General features: G+C 39.0%; 1 protein-coding gene across 16 annotated transcripts in view; it reads left to right on the top strand.

Annotated features, from left to right (window-relative positions):
* Window positions 1–16,911, top strand: part of AVL9 (AVL9 cell migration associated) — a 77,953-nt gene that overhangs the window by 42,434 nt on the left and 18,608 nt on the right. For 14 of the 16 annotated variants that reach the window (XR_010406441.1, XR_010406437.1, XR_010406435.1 and 11 more), the window contains 5 exons: window positions 7,556–7,690; window positions 8,818–9,037; window positions 11,259–11,376; window positions 14,814–14,867; window positions 15,345–15,433. Coding sequence is in view for 2 of the 16 variants with exons in the window: in XM_045864455.3 (XP_045720411.1) it covers window positions 7,556–7,690; window positions 8,818–9,037; window positions 11,259–11,376; window positions 14,814–14,867; window positions 15,345–15,433 (616 nt within the window). In the remaining 14 variants the exon portion in view is untranslated. Of the gene's footprint in view, window positions 1–7,555; window positions 7,691–8,817; window positions 9,038–11,258; window positions 11,377–12,432; window positions 13,318–14,813; window positions 14,868–15,344; window positions 15,434–16,911 lie in introns of those variants that run through there. The other 2 variants (XR_010406442.1, XM_045864457.3) reach the window with 2 other exon arrangements.

Below are 16,911 nucleotides of genomic sequence, written 5' to 3'. Positions count from 1 at the left end.
TCTATTTGTGTGCATTATACCACTGCTGAATGTATGATGGACTTACCACCATCATTATGGTAAATAAAATGTTTTTCTTTTTGGTTTTATGTTTTATTATGTACTGATTAAAATCCAATTTGTTGGGGCGCCTGGGTGGCTCAGTTGGTTAAGCGACTGCCTTCGGCTCAGGTCATGATCCCGGAGTCCTGGGATCGAGTCCCGCATCGGGCTCCCGGCTCGGCGGGGAGCCTGCTTCTCCCTCTGACCCTATCCCCTCTCATGCTGTTTCTCTCTCTCTCTCTCTCAAATAAATAAATAAATAAAATCTTTAAATAAATAAATAAATAAATAAATAAATAAATAAATAAATAAAATCCAATTTGTTATTCAATCACAGTTGTAAATACAAGTGCTGGTTCTTTTTTGTCATTAACTTTGGAGTATGAAATATTCCTTTTTTAATTAAAATATAATTGACACAATATTCTTAAAAGTGAATCGTCTTCAGGCTTTTTTTTTTTTCTCTTGAAGATCATAAAGCACTTAATACAGAAGAAATTAGGTTAGCAAACAGCTTAAAAGTAATTTTAAAAATAGAAGCTAGGGGGTGCCTGGAGAATATTGTTAAAGGTAGGATATTGAGCCTTGAAGAGAATGATAAGCTGACTGGTCCCCTGATTCAGTGTATGAATAAATAGAAACAAATTTATACATAAGAAAACATTTAAGTCTCGAAGAGATGCTCCAGCTCTCCAGCTTTTCCAGTCTTCTCTCTGGTACTTGAAATTACTAGAGGATGATGCCTTTCATGTCAGTTTTAAAGCTTCCTGAGTGCTGTAGATACCAGATGCTAAAATACGCTTGAACCTATCCTGAGAGCTGATTTAGGAAGTGTAGGGAAGAAACTGGGGTGCAGAGGGGAGAGGCAGCTTTCGGGTACAATGCCCATAAGATGAAGAGAAGGAACTAGGGGGAACCAAAGGAGGAGGAGGAAAATTAGAAAACTCTCCTATGTGGTATGTGTGCTCTGCTGGACTGTACCACTTTAGAAGTAGAGAAATGTTGGAGAATGAGGGAAATGGAAAAAAGCAAAAGCAGAAGTTGGGGTAGCTATTTTCAGATATGGAAGAGTCCTGAAGGCTTTTCTTAGGTCTTTCCCTGATTTTAAATCTTCCTACCTTACTACTGAAAGAGTCCTGGAATTGGCCACACACTGGAGCAAAGCAATTACAGCAGGACCAGCCAGAAGGCCTAGAGCCCTGGGAGTTAAGGTTCCCACTTGTTTTAATCTCATGAGTCTGCTTCTGCCTCCTCTCTTCCAGGTATGAGGCAATATTTATTATTTGATAAAAATTAGTTGGATCTTACCATGAATGAAACTCTGATGAAAAGTCACCTAAATTGAAGTAACTCTTAACTGAATAAAAGGATTTTTATTTTTAGTATCTGAGGGATAGGGAAGATGATTTTAAGCAGTCACTAAAAAAATTATTTTTGAATTTTTTACCTTTTTTTTTTTTTTTTAAAGATTAGCTTCTTAGTTTTGTTGTTTTGGTTTTTGTTTTTAAAGATTTTACTTATTTGGGCGCCTGGGTGGCTCAGTTGGTTAAGCGACTGCCTTCGGCTCAGGTCATGATCCTGGAGTCCCTGGATCGAGTCCCGCATCGGGCTCCCTGCTGGGCAGGGAGCCTGCTTCTGCCTCTGACCCTACCCCCTCTCATGTGCTCTCTCTCTCTCATTCTCTGTCTCAAATAAATAAATAAAATCTTAAAAAAAAAAAAAAAGATTTTACTTATTTATCTTAGAGAGCAAGAGTGTGAGTGGAGGGGGTGGGTGAGGAACAGAAGGGGGAGGGAGGGGGAAAGAATCTCAGGCAGACTCTGCACTTAGTGTGGGGCCCCACATGGGGCTTGATCCCATGACCCTGAGATTATGACTTGAGCCGAAACCAAGAGTCAGATGCTCAACCAACTGAGCCACTGAGGTGCCCCAGTTTTTTGTTTTTGTTTTTTGGTTTCTTTTTTTAATTACATATATCTGATACCTTTGGTGTTTAAAATAAATGTCTCCATAAGAAGATCAGTTAATTTAGAAATCTTAATTTCAGTTTGTAACTTTTTTAGTAAAACAATAAATTTATGAAAAAATTAAAAATATATGTAGTTAGAAACCAGAATTTTTGATCTGCCACATTTATTAATCTCCTTTAAGTATTGCTTCTGAGTTTATATTTGGTTTGCTTGCTTGCAGCTTGTCATTTTCTTTTTTTTCTTTTTTTAAGATTATTTATTTGACAGGGAGAGAGACAGCAAGAGAGGGAACACAAGCAGGGGGAGTGGGAGAGGGTGAAGCAGGCTCCCAGCAGCTTGTCATTTTCAAATTTAGGTTATCAAAGCTACCTTGATTGGCTAGCCAAAAAGTTATGGATGCATGTTTATGAATCTTATTTAAGTGGAACCACAAATTTTTTTTCTCTTGACATAGTTTTTAGTTTCATTCATGTTTTTGCATAATACTGTATATTCTATGTAGTTTTCCATTTTCAGCTGTTGTGCAGCTTATCAATTGTGTGGATGGACGTCTGCATTGTTGCCAATTTCTGGCTATACAAATAATGCTGCTATGAAATTCTTTTTCAGGAGTCTTGCTAGACACATGCCAGAGTTTCTATAGCATTCAGTACCTAAAAGCAGGAATACTGGATCATGTGGAATGGGTGCTTTCAGCTTGACTAGAATTCCCAGTTGTTTACTGAAGTGGTTCTGACAATTTCCACCATTCCCACAACAGGGTATGAGTTCCCAACTGCTCAGCATTCTCACCACTTGATATTGTCAGACTTCTTAATATTTAGCCAATTTGTTAATATCTTGTGGCTCTTGGTTTGCTTTTTTTTCAGTAATTATTGTTGAGATTGATATCTTTCCATATTCTTGTTAACCATTTGGATTCCCCTTTGTGTGGTATTTGTTCAAAACTTCTGGATTGTCCTCCTTGTCACTGATTTGTGGGACTTAATATATTCTAAATACCTTTTCTGTTTATCATTTTTTACTTTATGGTTAGTGCCTTGGAGGTCATATTTAAGCAGTCCCCCCTACCTTGAGGTCCTAGGTTATCTTTTAAAGCTATATAGTTTTGACTTTCACAGTTTGGTTTTTATTAACTGGAATTAATCTCTGTGTATGTTTGAGGAAGGAGTCTTTCTGGACTCTTTCTTGTTGTTTCATTGATATTGTAGATTTGTATATTTGTCCATCCTGGGGCAGTTCCCCCCTGTATGTATATCCTATCAGGCAGAAAAAAGGCTTTGCCTCTTGTTACTCATCCTTAAGCATTTCTTAGCCCTTTTCATTTCCACATCATTTTAGGATCAATTTTAAGTTCTCACACAGGTTGAGATTTTGATAGGGATTACCTTTAAACCCCAGATAACTTATGGAGAAAAGGGACATCCCTGTAACAGGGAGGCTTCCATTTCATGAACATGTTTACCATCCCCGACCAAAGGAGAGGTGAGAAAATGGCATCCAGTCCTGATCACACTGTAGCCCTTTCCAAGGCACAAGAGAGAAGCACACTGTGCTTTTGCAGCTCTTTAGCAGCTTAGCTCATGACAGATTTGCTAGATTTACCAAGCTGAGGTGTGGGTTTTTTGTTTTTTAGTTGCGGTTAAAAAAATGTGTTTGTGTGTGGGTGTATAAAATTTACCCTGTTTACCATTTTTTTTTTAAAGGAGGGGAGGGGCAGAGGGAGAGGGAGAGACAGAATCTTAAGCAGGCTCCACGCCCAGTGCATTAGCCAGACACAGAGCTCCATCTCATGACCCAGAGATCATGACCTGAACCAAAAGCAGGAGTCAGCCATTTAACCGACTGAGCCACCCAGACGCCCCGCCTCGTTTACCATTTTTAAGCGTACGGTTTAGTAGTGTTAAGTAACGTTCACATCGGTGTGCTGTAGATCTGAAGTTGCTCATCTTGAACTGAAACTCTATAACCATTAAACAATAACTACCCATTCCCCCTACCCCTGGACACTACCCTTTCTGTTTCTATGAATCTAACAACTCTAAACACCTTTTTAAGTGGAATCATACATTATTAATCTTTTTGTGACTGCCTGTTTAACTTAACATAATGTTCTCAGGGTTCATCCATGCTGTAACATAGGTCATTTCCATCCTTTTCAAGGCTGAATAATATTCTGGTGTATGTATATATCACACTTTGTTTATCCATTCGTCTGTCAGTGGACATTTGGGTTGCTTCCACGCCTTGGCTATTGTGAATGCTGCTGCTTTGAAGATGGGTGTGCAAATACTGTTTCAGGCGTTTTTTGGGTTTGGGGGGTTTTTTTTCTTTTGTTTTGTTTTTTTTACTATTATATACTACAGCTCCAAATATGGAAATTAAAGTACCCTACAAAAGTGAAAAGTCAGAAGTGGGCTTGGGTATGGAGGCTGTTTTATGTGAAAGGACCCGTGCTCTTGCTGCTACCATACAATAAGGAACTTTAAAAGATTTAGGAAAAATAGATTATCATTAAAAGTATGACACAGGACTCCTGGGTGGCTGAGTCGGTTGGGTGTCTGCCTTTGATTCAGGTCATGATCCTGCGGTCCTGGGATCAAGCCCCGCATTGGGCTCCCTGCTCAGCAGGGAGTCCGCTTCTCCCTCTCCCCCACCTCCCCTTGGCTCATGCTCTCTCTCTCTCTCAAATGAATAAATAAAAATCTTTAAAATATATATATACTACAGTTTTTTAAAAAAGTAACTGACACAATTTTAAGGCCATTTTGAACTCTTAATTTTATAAATATGTAATATTTTTGGGGTGCCTGGATGGCTCAGTCGTTGAGCATCTGCCTTGGGCTCAGGTCATGATCCCAGGGTCCTGGGATTGAGCCCTGCATCGGGCTCCCTGCTCCACGGGAAGCCTGCTTCTCCCACTCCCCCTGCTTGTGTTCCCTCTCTTGCTGTCTCTCTGTATCAAATAAATAAAATCTTTAAAAATGTATATATATATATACACATATGTAATACTTTCACATGGCTCAATATTCAAAAGATTCTAAAGCATCTATAAAAAAAAGTCTCCCTCTCATTCCATCCCCTGCTACTCAGGTGCCCTCTCCTCCAGTGGTAACCAGCATTATCAATGTCTTCTGTTTTTTTGTGTTGTTGGTTTTTTTTAAAGATTTTATTTATTTATTTGACAGAGAGAGACACAGCGAGAGAAGGAACACAAGCAGGGGGAATGGAGAGGGAGAAGCAGGCTTCCCTCTGAGCAGGGAGCCCGATGCAGGGCTCGATCCCAGGACCCTGGGATCATGACCTGAGCCGAAGGCAGCCACTTAACGACTGAGCCACCCAGGTGCCCCATTGTCTTCTGTTTTTCTCTGGGGGTATTTTATACATACACAAATATGTAGATATTTTCCCCCTCCTTTTATACACAAATGGTAGGAGACTATTCCCCACTTTTTTTTTTTTTTAAGAGTTTATTTATTTATTTGCCAGAGAGAGAAAGCGCAAGCAGGGGGGAGGGGCAGAGGGAGAAGCAGGCTGCCTGCTGAGCAAGGAGCTGGATGCGGGACTCAATCCCAGAACCCTAGGATCATGACCTAAGCTGAAGGCAGGCGCTTAACCAACTGAGCCACCCAGGCATCCCTCCCTACTTTTAAACCTCTTATTCTTTCTTACCAAATATTCTTGGAAGTTAATTTCATCACTCTTTATTGCTGCTGGATGTTCCACTGTACAGATGAGCAATTTACTCAGTTCCCCACTCATGAATAGTTAGGATTCCAATCTTTTGCTATAATAAACAATGCAATAAATAACTCTTTACAAATCTTACACATGAGCAGGTGTACCTGGATAAATTATAAGAAGTAGAATGCTGGTCAAAGAGCATATGTATATATTTTTAAGAAATGTCCTTTTTTATATTTTTAAAAAGTGTTGATTTTTAAAAACACTAGTTTTTGTGCTGTTATAACATATAAAGAACATTCAATATTATAATATTTATATTTAGAAATAGGTACCTGGGGGGCAGGGGGAGTCTATTGTTTTTTAGTACATAGCTCACAAAGTAAAGCATGAACCCTGAGCCTTAAAGCAGCTGAGTGATGCTGAATGAGGAGCAGGGGTCTTTTCAGTCTTTAGTCCCAAGAGGGTCATGGGTTGAGAAGCACTGTACTGAGTATCTCTAATGCATAGACACGGGTTTTTTGTTTTTTGGGTTTTTTTTTAAGATTTTATTTATGTATTTGACAGAGAGATAGGGCACAAGTAGGCAGAGCGGCAGGCAGAGGCAGAGGGAGAAGCAGGCTCCGAACCAAGCACAGAGCCCGATGCGGGGCTCCATCCCAGGACCCCGGGATCATGACCTGAGCTGAAGGCAGCCGCTCAACCGACTGAGCCACCCATGCGCCCGACACGGGTTTATTTTTCCTGCCTCTGTTGGTTAGCATTTTATTGAACAGAGAAAGATACTATCAAGGAAAAGAATAAAACCAGGTTACTGGACCTGTCTTCCAACTTTTGGAAGTCTTCTCTCCCATATCAAGTATTTAACAACCACCTGTTAGGTACAACGCATGTTCTCGGATACAGTGATGAAGAACATGAAATAGCAAAAGAGAGGTCTCCTACACTCACAGATTTGTCTCGTGATATAGATAACACATCATCCAGAGAACGCTATCTAGTTCAGTGGTTTGTTTTTTTCTTAAGTGATGAGAAGTAAAAAAATAAAATTGTCACAGGACTTGAGATTGAAAAAAAGGTCAGGGTTTCAACTAGTGTGCCCTCCTGGCTGTATATACAAGTTGTGCCACCTATTGGAAATCTGTCTTGATTTAGAATCTTCCAGCAAAAGTGCCATATCCTCCTTCAATGCGTCTTTGAAGTGTTAATGCCTTTATTCTCGGGAAATATGCTGCTTTTTGTACACTTAACTGCCTGCTGTGGTTTGGCAATTCAACTATAATTTTCAGGGCAGTATTTTCAAATAGAAGTTAACTATACAGCTATTGCTAGTGTCTTTTTTTTTTTTTTTTTTTTTGCCTTAAACATTTAATAGCAAATGTCTTGAAATATTTTGCAGGATTTTTAACAATGGGGCAGTAAAACAAATGCCATGCAGTGCTTTGCTATTCTCATAACAGTATGCTGGTGGTTATGTTTTTTCAAATTTTTCTGAAAGAACTAACAGCTTTCTACTAAATAGCGTACTATTTCATGGGCTTAAATCATCACTTCCCAAATGAAAAACTCCAGTTCCTTAGTCATTGTGGAAGCTTTTAAGCTGAACTGAGAACAAAATGATGAAATGAGACAATTTTCATGTTAGACCACCACTCGTGGAAAAGGGGAGCAATTAACTGGCCTCAGTGCAGTCAAGATGTGAGGTTCCCCTGGAATAGTACTGTAGTGAGTCAGAGATGGTACAGCAGTGGGCCGGGTTCGGAAGTTTCCTTTCCTTCTTAGCTCTCTAGGCTTGGAGAGAGAGGTGGCTGTCCTGTTACTTTTCTGATGTTGTCTCTCACTCTTACGATTCTTAGGGATATCTGTGTTTGCCTTACATGGCATTGCAGCAGCATCATCTTCTCTCTGACGTCACCGTCCGTGGATTCGTTGCTGGGGCTACTAACATCCTTTTCCGCCAGCAGAAGCACCTCAGTGATGCCATTGTGGAGGTGGGCTTATGTATGAGCACGTGTCCTTGACACTGCTGGTCCCTGTCTTTCTTTCTTAACTGGAATTCTGACAGCATAGAAATAACACTAATAAAGGTAAAAATTCCTGTGCCAGGCATTCTTTGCACCTGAGGTATATTAACTGACCTGATTCTAACAGCCTGTGAGGTGGGCATTGTTGCTATTCATATCTTACACGTGCGGAAGCTGAGGAGCAGAGAGATGAAACGGCTAGTTAGTGGGTGAGCTGGGTTGCAAGCCAGACAGTCTGGTCCTACTGTGATCTCATAATTAAAATGTGTTTATTGTTTAAATATTTTCAATACTTCTAGCCTATTTAATATGCTCCTGATATCAGGAGGAAGGAGCTACAGATAAATATTTGACATCAACATATGAGAAATTTAAATTGTATTTAGTTTTACAATTGAAGTAATTAAAAAAAGAAAAAAAGGAAATTTCACCCACCCTAGGTTTTTATAGTTTCTAATAGAAAGTACCAAAACATACTTTGTGGGGAAATGTTTATAGTATCGTAAATGAAAAATCTGGGATCCCAGTTTTGAGGAATTAAAATAGGTCATACCTTCCAAGGCAGAGCATACAGATGGAGGGACCCCAGAGTTGCCTCAACATTACTGGTTACGTTCTACTTTTAAAGTTGGTGGGTGGCGGGTTCGTAGGTATGTGTATATTACTTCAAAATTAACCTGTAGGTTACATTAGCTCTCTTTGTATATCAAATGTTACATAATAAGATATTCCAAGGTATCTGTGAACTCAATAATTTTTTGGAATTATAATTACTAATTTATTTCTGGTTGTGTGACAAAGGTGATTTTTACTATACCTTTCTGTTTTCCAAGATATTTACAGTCAACAGTTACTTTTATAATTCAAAATAAAATATTTATGCATATATTTTCTAAAAACAAAATGAGGATTTTTCGAATAGAGATAGAAAAAAACTTCAGTGTAAAAACCTGTCTCTTAGCCTCACTTTTTGAGAATGCTGTTATTCATATTTTTTATTTTCAGCTTCAACTTCCCAGTAGTTACTCTTTAAAGTATGGCATGGATGTCAGTGTGAATGCCCAGACTCTGACTTGTACCTGGGTACCCTCTAGGTAGAAGAAGCTCTGATCCAGATCCATGATCCAGAACTCAGGAAGCTGCTTAACCCAACCACTGCAGACCTCAGGTTCGCAGATTACCTAGTGAGGCACGTCACGGAGAACCGGGATGATGTCTTCCTGGATGGCACAGGCTGGGAGGGAGGTGACGAATGGATCCGAGCCCAGTTTGCAGTCTACATCCACGCGCTGCTGGCTGCCACACTGCAGTTAGGTAAGGAGCACGGCTGCTTTTTCCTTTTGTAATCTTTATGAGGTTTTGAATTGCATAAGAAAGACATTTTCATTATAAAATTATCTGTTACTCCCGCATACAGAGATAACTGCTCTTAGCATTTTGAGTACTTTATATCTTTCCAGACCTTTTTCTATGTATGTTTTGGATTTTAGTTTTGTGGTATTTGTGGTGATCCTTTTACAAAAATGGATCCCATTCCAAATGATTTTTGAAACTTATGTTTCTATTATAAAGAAAAACAATCGAGACCGTAAATGCAGCTCACTTTTACATGGCTGCTTAGTGTTCCCAAGGACCATGTGGAAGGAAGGATGTGTCAGTATCTGGGGGCTATTTATAAACATTGCTTACATGTTTTTAAGATATGTAAAGGGAGAAAAGAAATATGAAAGAAATCACTGGAAATCACATTCCAAGTGATGTCTTCAAGTTTTCCATTCTCAGAAATCCTGTTCCTATTAAATGGTTAAAATAGAGCAGGTAAAGATAGACTCACTCCTGTATTAAATTAACATTTCATTCCCCCATAGGGAACGAAATCTATAAAAAGAGAAAATGAAGCTTTACAGTGAGCTTTTGCATGTGGTTGTCTACCACCGTGGACATGTAGCAAATACTTAGTAGGTTGTTGTTGTTAAGTGTTGAGCTGTTGTTTTTCCTTTTTTTTTTTTTTTTTCCCAATTATCTCTACCATTGTTTGGGGGAAGTTATTAAAAATGTGGTGAAGTACACATAACCTAAAATGTACCATCTTAACCGTTTACAAGTACGTAGTTCCCCAGTAGCAGTAAGTGCACTCACACTGTCCTGTCAGTACAGCCCCCTCCTAGCTTAGTTCTTCATGAAGTGTGCATGGCGTTTGAAAGCCAGGCTTTGCGTGTGTGCTTCATTTGTAAAGGAAAGCTCTGGAGCAAGTCCTTATTTGTTAATGGGATATTTTTAAATATCTCGCCTCTTCTACAGATGTAACAGCTGAGACACCAAGATTAAATGTGTAGTTCAAAATCATTCAGTAATCTAGGAAGAAAACCCCAGTCTCCACCAGTCATGTTAGTTTCATGAGTAATTTACTTTTAAACATATTTGCCTAGGTAGCTGTAAATCCTGAATAATAATAGTGACTAGCCTTTTTTTTTGGAACATATGTACAGGGACCTGTTTTGTTTTGAGCACTTTATTTCTACTAATTTCATCTTCACAACAATTCTGGAGGTAGAGACCATGTCCTCTTCATTTTACAGGAGAGGCACTGAGGCACAGAAAGGTTAAATAGCTTGCTCATCCCTCTGGTCGAGGCTGAGCTGTGATTCAAATTCAGATAATCTGGCTCAGACCCATGCTGCTGTTCCAAAGGAGATTCAGCCTAGGGAGCTGTTTGAGGAATACATTCTTAAGAGAAGTTCCTTATGTTGCACTTAGAGTCATGTGTATCCTCTTCCTTTCCCATCAACAAAAGTCCTGTTTCACCTTCAAAGCAGGCAACTTACAATAAGTATATGAAGCAAAAGCCATTTGTATCTGTTCTCCAAACCTTTTCTATTCTTCCAAGCAGAAGTGCTCTGCATTAAAGCTTCCTCATGATAATGAAAAAGCCGAAAAGTTTTCAACATTATATATGAAAATTCCTTTGTTATTTAAGTATTTTGATGGTGAAATGCATGGAGATTAAAGAGTGAGTTTCATCAAATAGTTAAAGTCCTAAGAAGAAAAAACAGTGACTAAAAGAACCAATTCATGTATTCATTCTGATTTTTTTCATAGAAATATAACATTTGTGAAAAGCTAGAAAGTGCTCTGTTGCCTACTCCATATGTATATACATCAATATATTTACTCCCTGCACAGTCTACAGTTTTTGTTTAATAAGTAATACTATGCCTCCTAACCTTGGTAAGGAGAACGTGGAAATATTTTGGAATTGTAAGGAACCTTAGAATATATCTGGCTCAACCCTCTTATTTTCTGGTTAGGAAAATGAAGTTCTGAGTGATTAAGTGACTTGCCAAAGGCCACATAGCTTCTTAACAGGATTTCTGGAACTAGACCCAAGTTTCCTGATATCTGGTAGGCTATCTCCTCCAAAAAGCATGGGGGTAGGGGGGTTAAAGCCATTCCTTGGTTTTGGTTTTTTGGTTATGAATCTTCACATCCCTGACTAGCTACAGTCCAGCTCAACTTTCAAATATTTACTTGACAGATAATGAAAAGATATTATCGGACTATGGGACAACCTTTGTTACAGCATGGAAGAATACTCACAACTACAGGGTGTGGAACAGCAACAAGCATCCGGCACTTGCAGAAATAAATCCAAAGTAAGCACATCCTCTGAGGATTGATAGTATATAACATGGTTGATTTACTAAGTATGCCCCAATATAAAGAAGATGGTATCTTAACTTTGATGACAACGTGAATATCTCCAAAAATCTCCTTAAGTAGATTATAAAATCCCAAATACAGAGAAGCAGCTGAAAACTGCTTCCCTGTTCTTACGCTTACACAAAAAGCTCAAGACATTTTTGGAAGGATTAACATTTCTCCCAGCTCTTGGCATAATTCAGAAGAGGAAGTCTGGCACATGGCAATGCTCAGTACATGATAGTTCTCTCCCTTTCCCTGGATCTGTACTTTAGCAGAAGGGTCAAACAAGATAGAAATCTTGAAGGAAATACCACTGGCTGAGACTGAGAGGTTATTTTAAAACGTGAAGTGTGAAAAAACTAAAGTTGATATTTGAACTCCTAGATATGTGGTGAAACCTAGTTTCCAACTCAGATTCTAAAATCCAACAAAATTTAATACCTGTCACAATACTGAATGTTAACAGACTTTATCCATGTAGGCATAAAAGACATTTAAACATGTGGTGAGTGGGGCCGTTATGAAGCAATGCTGTCTTGTTTGAATGGAACAGAGTAGAATCTAAGGAGATCTCTCCATTGATAGAATGTGTACGTAGTACCCCTCCCCTTCTTCGCGGTTTCAGTTCCTTGGGGTCAACCGCAGTCCTGAAGCAAATGATCCTTTTTGTGACGTGTCATCAGAAGGTCGGTAGTAACCTAATGCTACATCATAATACTTAACGTCCTTCACCTCCCTTCATCTCATCACTAGGCATTTTACCATCCCATATCATCACAAGAAGAGGAAGGGTGAGTACAGTGCAGTAAGATATTTCAGAGAGAGAGAAAGACTACATTCACATAACTTTTATTACAGTGTATTGCTATAATTGTATTTTATCATTAGTTACTGTTTTTAATCTCATGCTGTGCCTGATTTATAAATTAAACTTTATTGTAGTATGTGTATATATAGGAAAAAAACATAGTATATTATATAGGGTTTGGTACTGTCTGTGGTTTCAGGCATCCATTGGGGGTCTCAGAATGTGTCCTCTGCAGATAAGGTAACTACTGTACATCCTAAGGACTTCTTTTCTAAATTAAATGATGAAAATGATTTTTTTTAATGATACAAGTATATACTGAATGTTTGTTTTCATTTGTGTTTTAAACTTGGTGAGAGTCAGACAAAAACCAGCTTTGTACTAATTACTGTATTATTTGGGAGCTGGGATTAACTAGCTAGACTGGGGATGTGATTTAAGTGGTGCCTTAAAGAATATTCCCTCTCTCTCTACACACACACACACACACACACACAGAATCCAGATATTTATGTCATAGTAACTTGGGGAAGCATCTGCAAGGATGAAGTATAGCAGGGTTTTAAAGAACATGTCTGTTAAACTTTATATCATCTATCAAGAAAAATGACTAGGTTCAGCAACAATTTTGGTGAATTTAATCATCACACTAGACTATAGCAGAAACCTCTATTTGGCATTTGAATGTGGTAAAAACATAGAGAATTAAAAGACAAAAATATCTTAATAGTATTAAATGAAAGAGCTAAGAGTTCAAAGTATTCTCCCTCACTAACCACAAGGTCTGTGTTTTAAAGAGTGATGAAGGAAAACAGATGTGAGTTTGTTTGCCTGGTGGCCCTCACTGTGATGAGGGTGGTGGGGAGTGAGGGTCCACCTCAACCATCCACAGTGTGGCCTACAAGGCCATCCGGTCTCTTCCCCCAGTGTTCTGTACTGATAACCTGGTCAGATCTTCATCCAGTCTCTGCATCTGCGGTGGTGCCTTTAACTTGAACCAGCTCTGTAGATTTTAATGCAGGTTCATAAGAGGCTTAGCTGGAATGGGTTTTAAAGGATTGTAAAACGGTACTTTTAAAAATGTGTAAATAAATTGGGGTTATTTAGATTGAAGAGAAAGCTGAAGAAAGACTTATAGGTAGGGAAATTATGCAGATATAATAGCAGTTTTTCATTATTTTCACCAAATTAAAAACAAGAAATGAATAGTCTTCACTTGTTATCAGGGGATAGAACTTAGACATATTCCAAACTAAGATTTGAGATCTATGAAACCCTTTCTCCAGCTCCAAAAGAGGAGAGAAGGCAATCCTCTAACTTCCCTTAGTAAACAGCAGGTATGCTTCATCCTTTAAACAGGGAATATAAAGAATGATTAAGTACTCTCAGTTCAGGCGTCTGGGTGGCTCAGTTGGTTGGGCAACTGCCTTCTGCTCAGGTCGTGATTCTGGAGTCCCAGGATTGAGTCCCGCATTGAGCTCCCTGCTCAGTGTGGAGTCTGCTTCTCCCTCTTACCCTACTCCCTCTCGTGCACACACTCACTCGCTCTCTCATTCTCACTCTCACTCTCGAATCAATAAAATTTTTAAAAATAAAAAAGTACTCTCAGTTCTTTCAACCTGTGATTCAGGAATCCAGAAAAAGTAATTACATATGCTTAATATGGCCAATAAGGAAATTTGTTGTCTTTTGAAAAGCCATAAATAGCATTTTGATGTTTTAATAAGCTATAGATTTCATTAGGGTCACTTTTTTTTTTAAAGATTTTATTTATTTATTTGACAGAGAGACAGCAAGAGAGGGAACACAAGCAGGGAGAGTGGGAGAGGGAGAAGCAGGCTTCCCGCTGAGCAGAGAGCCTGATGTGGGGCTCGATCCCAGGACCCTGGGATCATGACCTGAGCCGAAGGCAGACGCTTAACCGACTGAGCCACCCAGGCGCCCCTAGGGTCACTTTTTTTGTTAGACATTGAGAGAGACCTCTCAGGATGTAATAAGAATGTGAATATTTATTGACTCCTTTTATGGTACGACTTTGGTCAAGTTGCCTGATTTTGTGTGTGTGTGTGTATGCATGCACACATACACTTCTTCCCTTTTGTACATTTTTAAGACCTGCATTTTGAGTTGCTTTTCAAAAAGAAAGTACAAATCTTCAGATGACCAGTAGCATGCATTTATAAGATGGCCAGAATCAAAGTATAGTCCATGGCCATGGCTTAAGGTAGTGACTAATCCTGACTATCCTGGGGAGCTTTTTAAAAACATTGATGCTTCAGCCCAGCCCCAGACCAGATAAATCAGAACATTAGTGTAGCATCAACGTAAACCTCTTTCTCACCCCCCATTCCAAGAAAAAAACCACCTATTTTACAAGGGAGGAAATAAGTTCAAAGAGGCTCCCAAGACTGTAAGTAAAGATCTGTGCTCAAAGCCGCTTTGCCTGCTGTCATGTGCGGAACACCCCCACCTAACTGAGTCACCCCTGCAAGATTTACTGATCCTTCTTGTGACAGCATTGTTTTGCAGCTTTATTGGTAAAATACTCATAGTCCAACAGTCTCCAACTTTGTTTTACAGTCATCCTTTTCAAGGCCAGTACTCCGTGTCAGACATGAAGTTAAGATTCTCACAGTGAGTATTTAGAGAAAAAACTAGGAAAATTTTTATGGCTGAGCTTACGGCATGTGTTTCATTGCTAATTAGGAATTGTTTGTCTCCACTTGATAGACTTGTGCTTCAAATAGTAACCAAATATGTGCATGACATTCTCCAGCTCAGCAGTGTGTATGTTTCAGAGTGAAAACACTGCTGTTTCATAGAGAATGGTGTGAACTAATAACAGAATTTGCCATTTTCATTCTGGTGGAGTAACTTTAGCAAATCATCACTGTAGGGAGAATTAACCGTGCATCCTTATGGCCTTTTTTTGGTTCATCTGCATGTTATTTTAGTATTTTCTGAAAGTTTACATGCTTAAGGTTACTAAATCAATTGATGCATGACAAATAATTTAGCTTCTTTTCTCAATAATTCTATTTTGGGGGTGGTTCTAAGGTGTGGTATGTGTGAATTTTTGTAATGTACTTAAAACTTCTTTGCTTTACTCAGTTCTGTTCAAAACAGTGAACGTGGCAAAAAAATTGGAAACGTCATGGTCACAACCAGCCGAAATGTTGTACAAACAGGAAAAGCTGTTGGTAAGACATGCCTTTAGCGAGAAACAGATTAGAATCATAACACATCTCTTCTCTGTACTCATTGTGTCGTTGATAAAATCATAAAGTTGTAGAGACCTGTGTATCATATAATAATACAAGATGGTTGAAACAAAGATTTTGTTTTCATCTTATTCATGAAAATTCTTATGACATCAGATAATATCAAAGTTCAAATTTTCCCACACCTGATGGGGAGAGACCAATTTTCTGATGTGTTCACTGTTCTGTTACAAGGATTCAGCATTTCCTGAGCTGCCTGCAGTTTTTTATAAGTAGTAGAGCACCATAATAAAGTAGGCATTAGGAGTGCTGTCTTCTAAGGTATTATCATAAAATAAAGGAAATCAGTGAAACCAACAGGTCATTTTTTAAAAGATTAACAATACAGGGGTGCCTGGGTGGCTCAACCGTTAAGCGTCTGCCTTCGGCTCAGGTCATGATCTCAGGGTCCTGGGATCGAGCCCCACATCGGGCTCCCTGCTCTGCGGGAAGCCTGCTTCTCCCTCTCCCACTCCCCCTGCTTGTGTTCCCTCTCTCACTGTGTCTCTCTCTGTCAAATAAATAAAATCTTTAAAAAAAATAAATAAAAATAAAAAAATAAAAGATTAACAATATCAATAAAACCTTTATAGGCTAATGAAAGATACAAATTACCAGTATCAGGAATGGAAGAGGGGACATCACTCTAGATCTTACAGAAATTAAAAGTATTATAGGGAATATTGTGAATAGCTTTATGCCAATTTTTTTGACAATTTGGATGAAATATGCAAGTTTTCTCTGAAAGACTCAAATTGCCAAAACTGATGCAAAATTTAAATAGCCCTATATCTATTAAATAAATTGAATTAAAAATCATGCCACAGGTTTTTAATTTAATCCAAGCCAAGATGTCTTCACTTATGAAATTTATCAAATATTTAAGGAATAATACCAATTTTATACAGACTCTTTCAGAAAGTAGTGGATGAGGTGTAACCCTCCCCAGTTCTTTATTTATTATTATTATTATTTTTAATTAGAGAGAGTGAGCACAAGCAGGGGGAGTGGTAGGCAGAGGGAGAAGCAGGCTCCCCGCTGAGCAAAGAGCCAATGCAGGACTCGATCCCAGGACCTTAGGATCGTGATCTGAGCCAAAGGCAGCCACTTAACCGGCTGAGTCATCCAGGTATCCCTCCCCAATTCTTTTAATGTGGCCAGTATTACCCTGAGAACCAAAGCCAGAAATGGTATCATGCTGTTGTATACGTTCTTCTGCCCTTAGCTTTCTTCAGTTAAAATACTTTGAAGTTGGGGCACCTGGGTGGCTCAGGTCATGATCCCCGGGTCCTGGGATCGAGCCTCACATCGGGCTCCCTGCTAAGTGGGGAGGCTGCTTCTCCCTCTCCCACTCCCCCTGCTTGTGTTCCCTCTCTCACTGTGTCTCTCTCTGTCAAATAAATAAATAAAATCTTTGG

Source organism: Mirounga angustirostris, unplaced genomic scaffold (assembly GCF_029215605.1).
Source record: "Mirounga angustirostris isolate CCGP_5_RB_7025 unplaced genomic scaffold, mMirAng1.0.hap1 SCAF_12, whole genome shotgun sequence".
NCBI lineage: Eukaryota > Metazoa > Chordata > Mammalia > Carnivora > Phocidae > Mirounga > Mirounga angustirostris.
The sequence above is the reverse complement of the archived record's forward strand: the minus strand, read 5'-3'. Positions and strand labels throughout refer to the sequence as shown.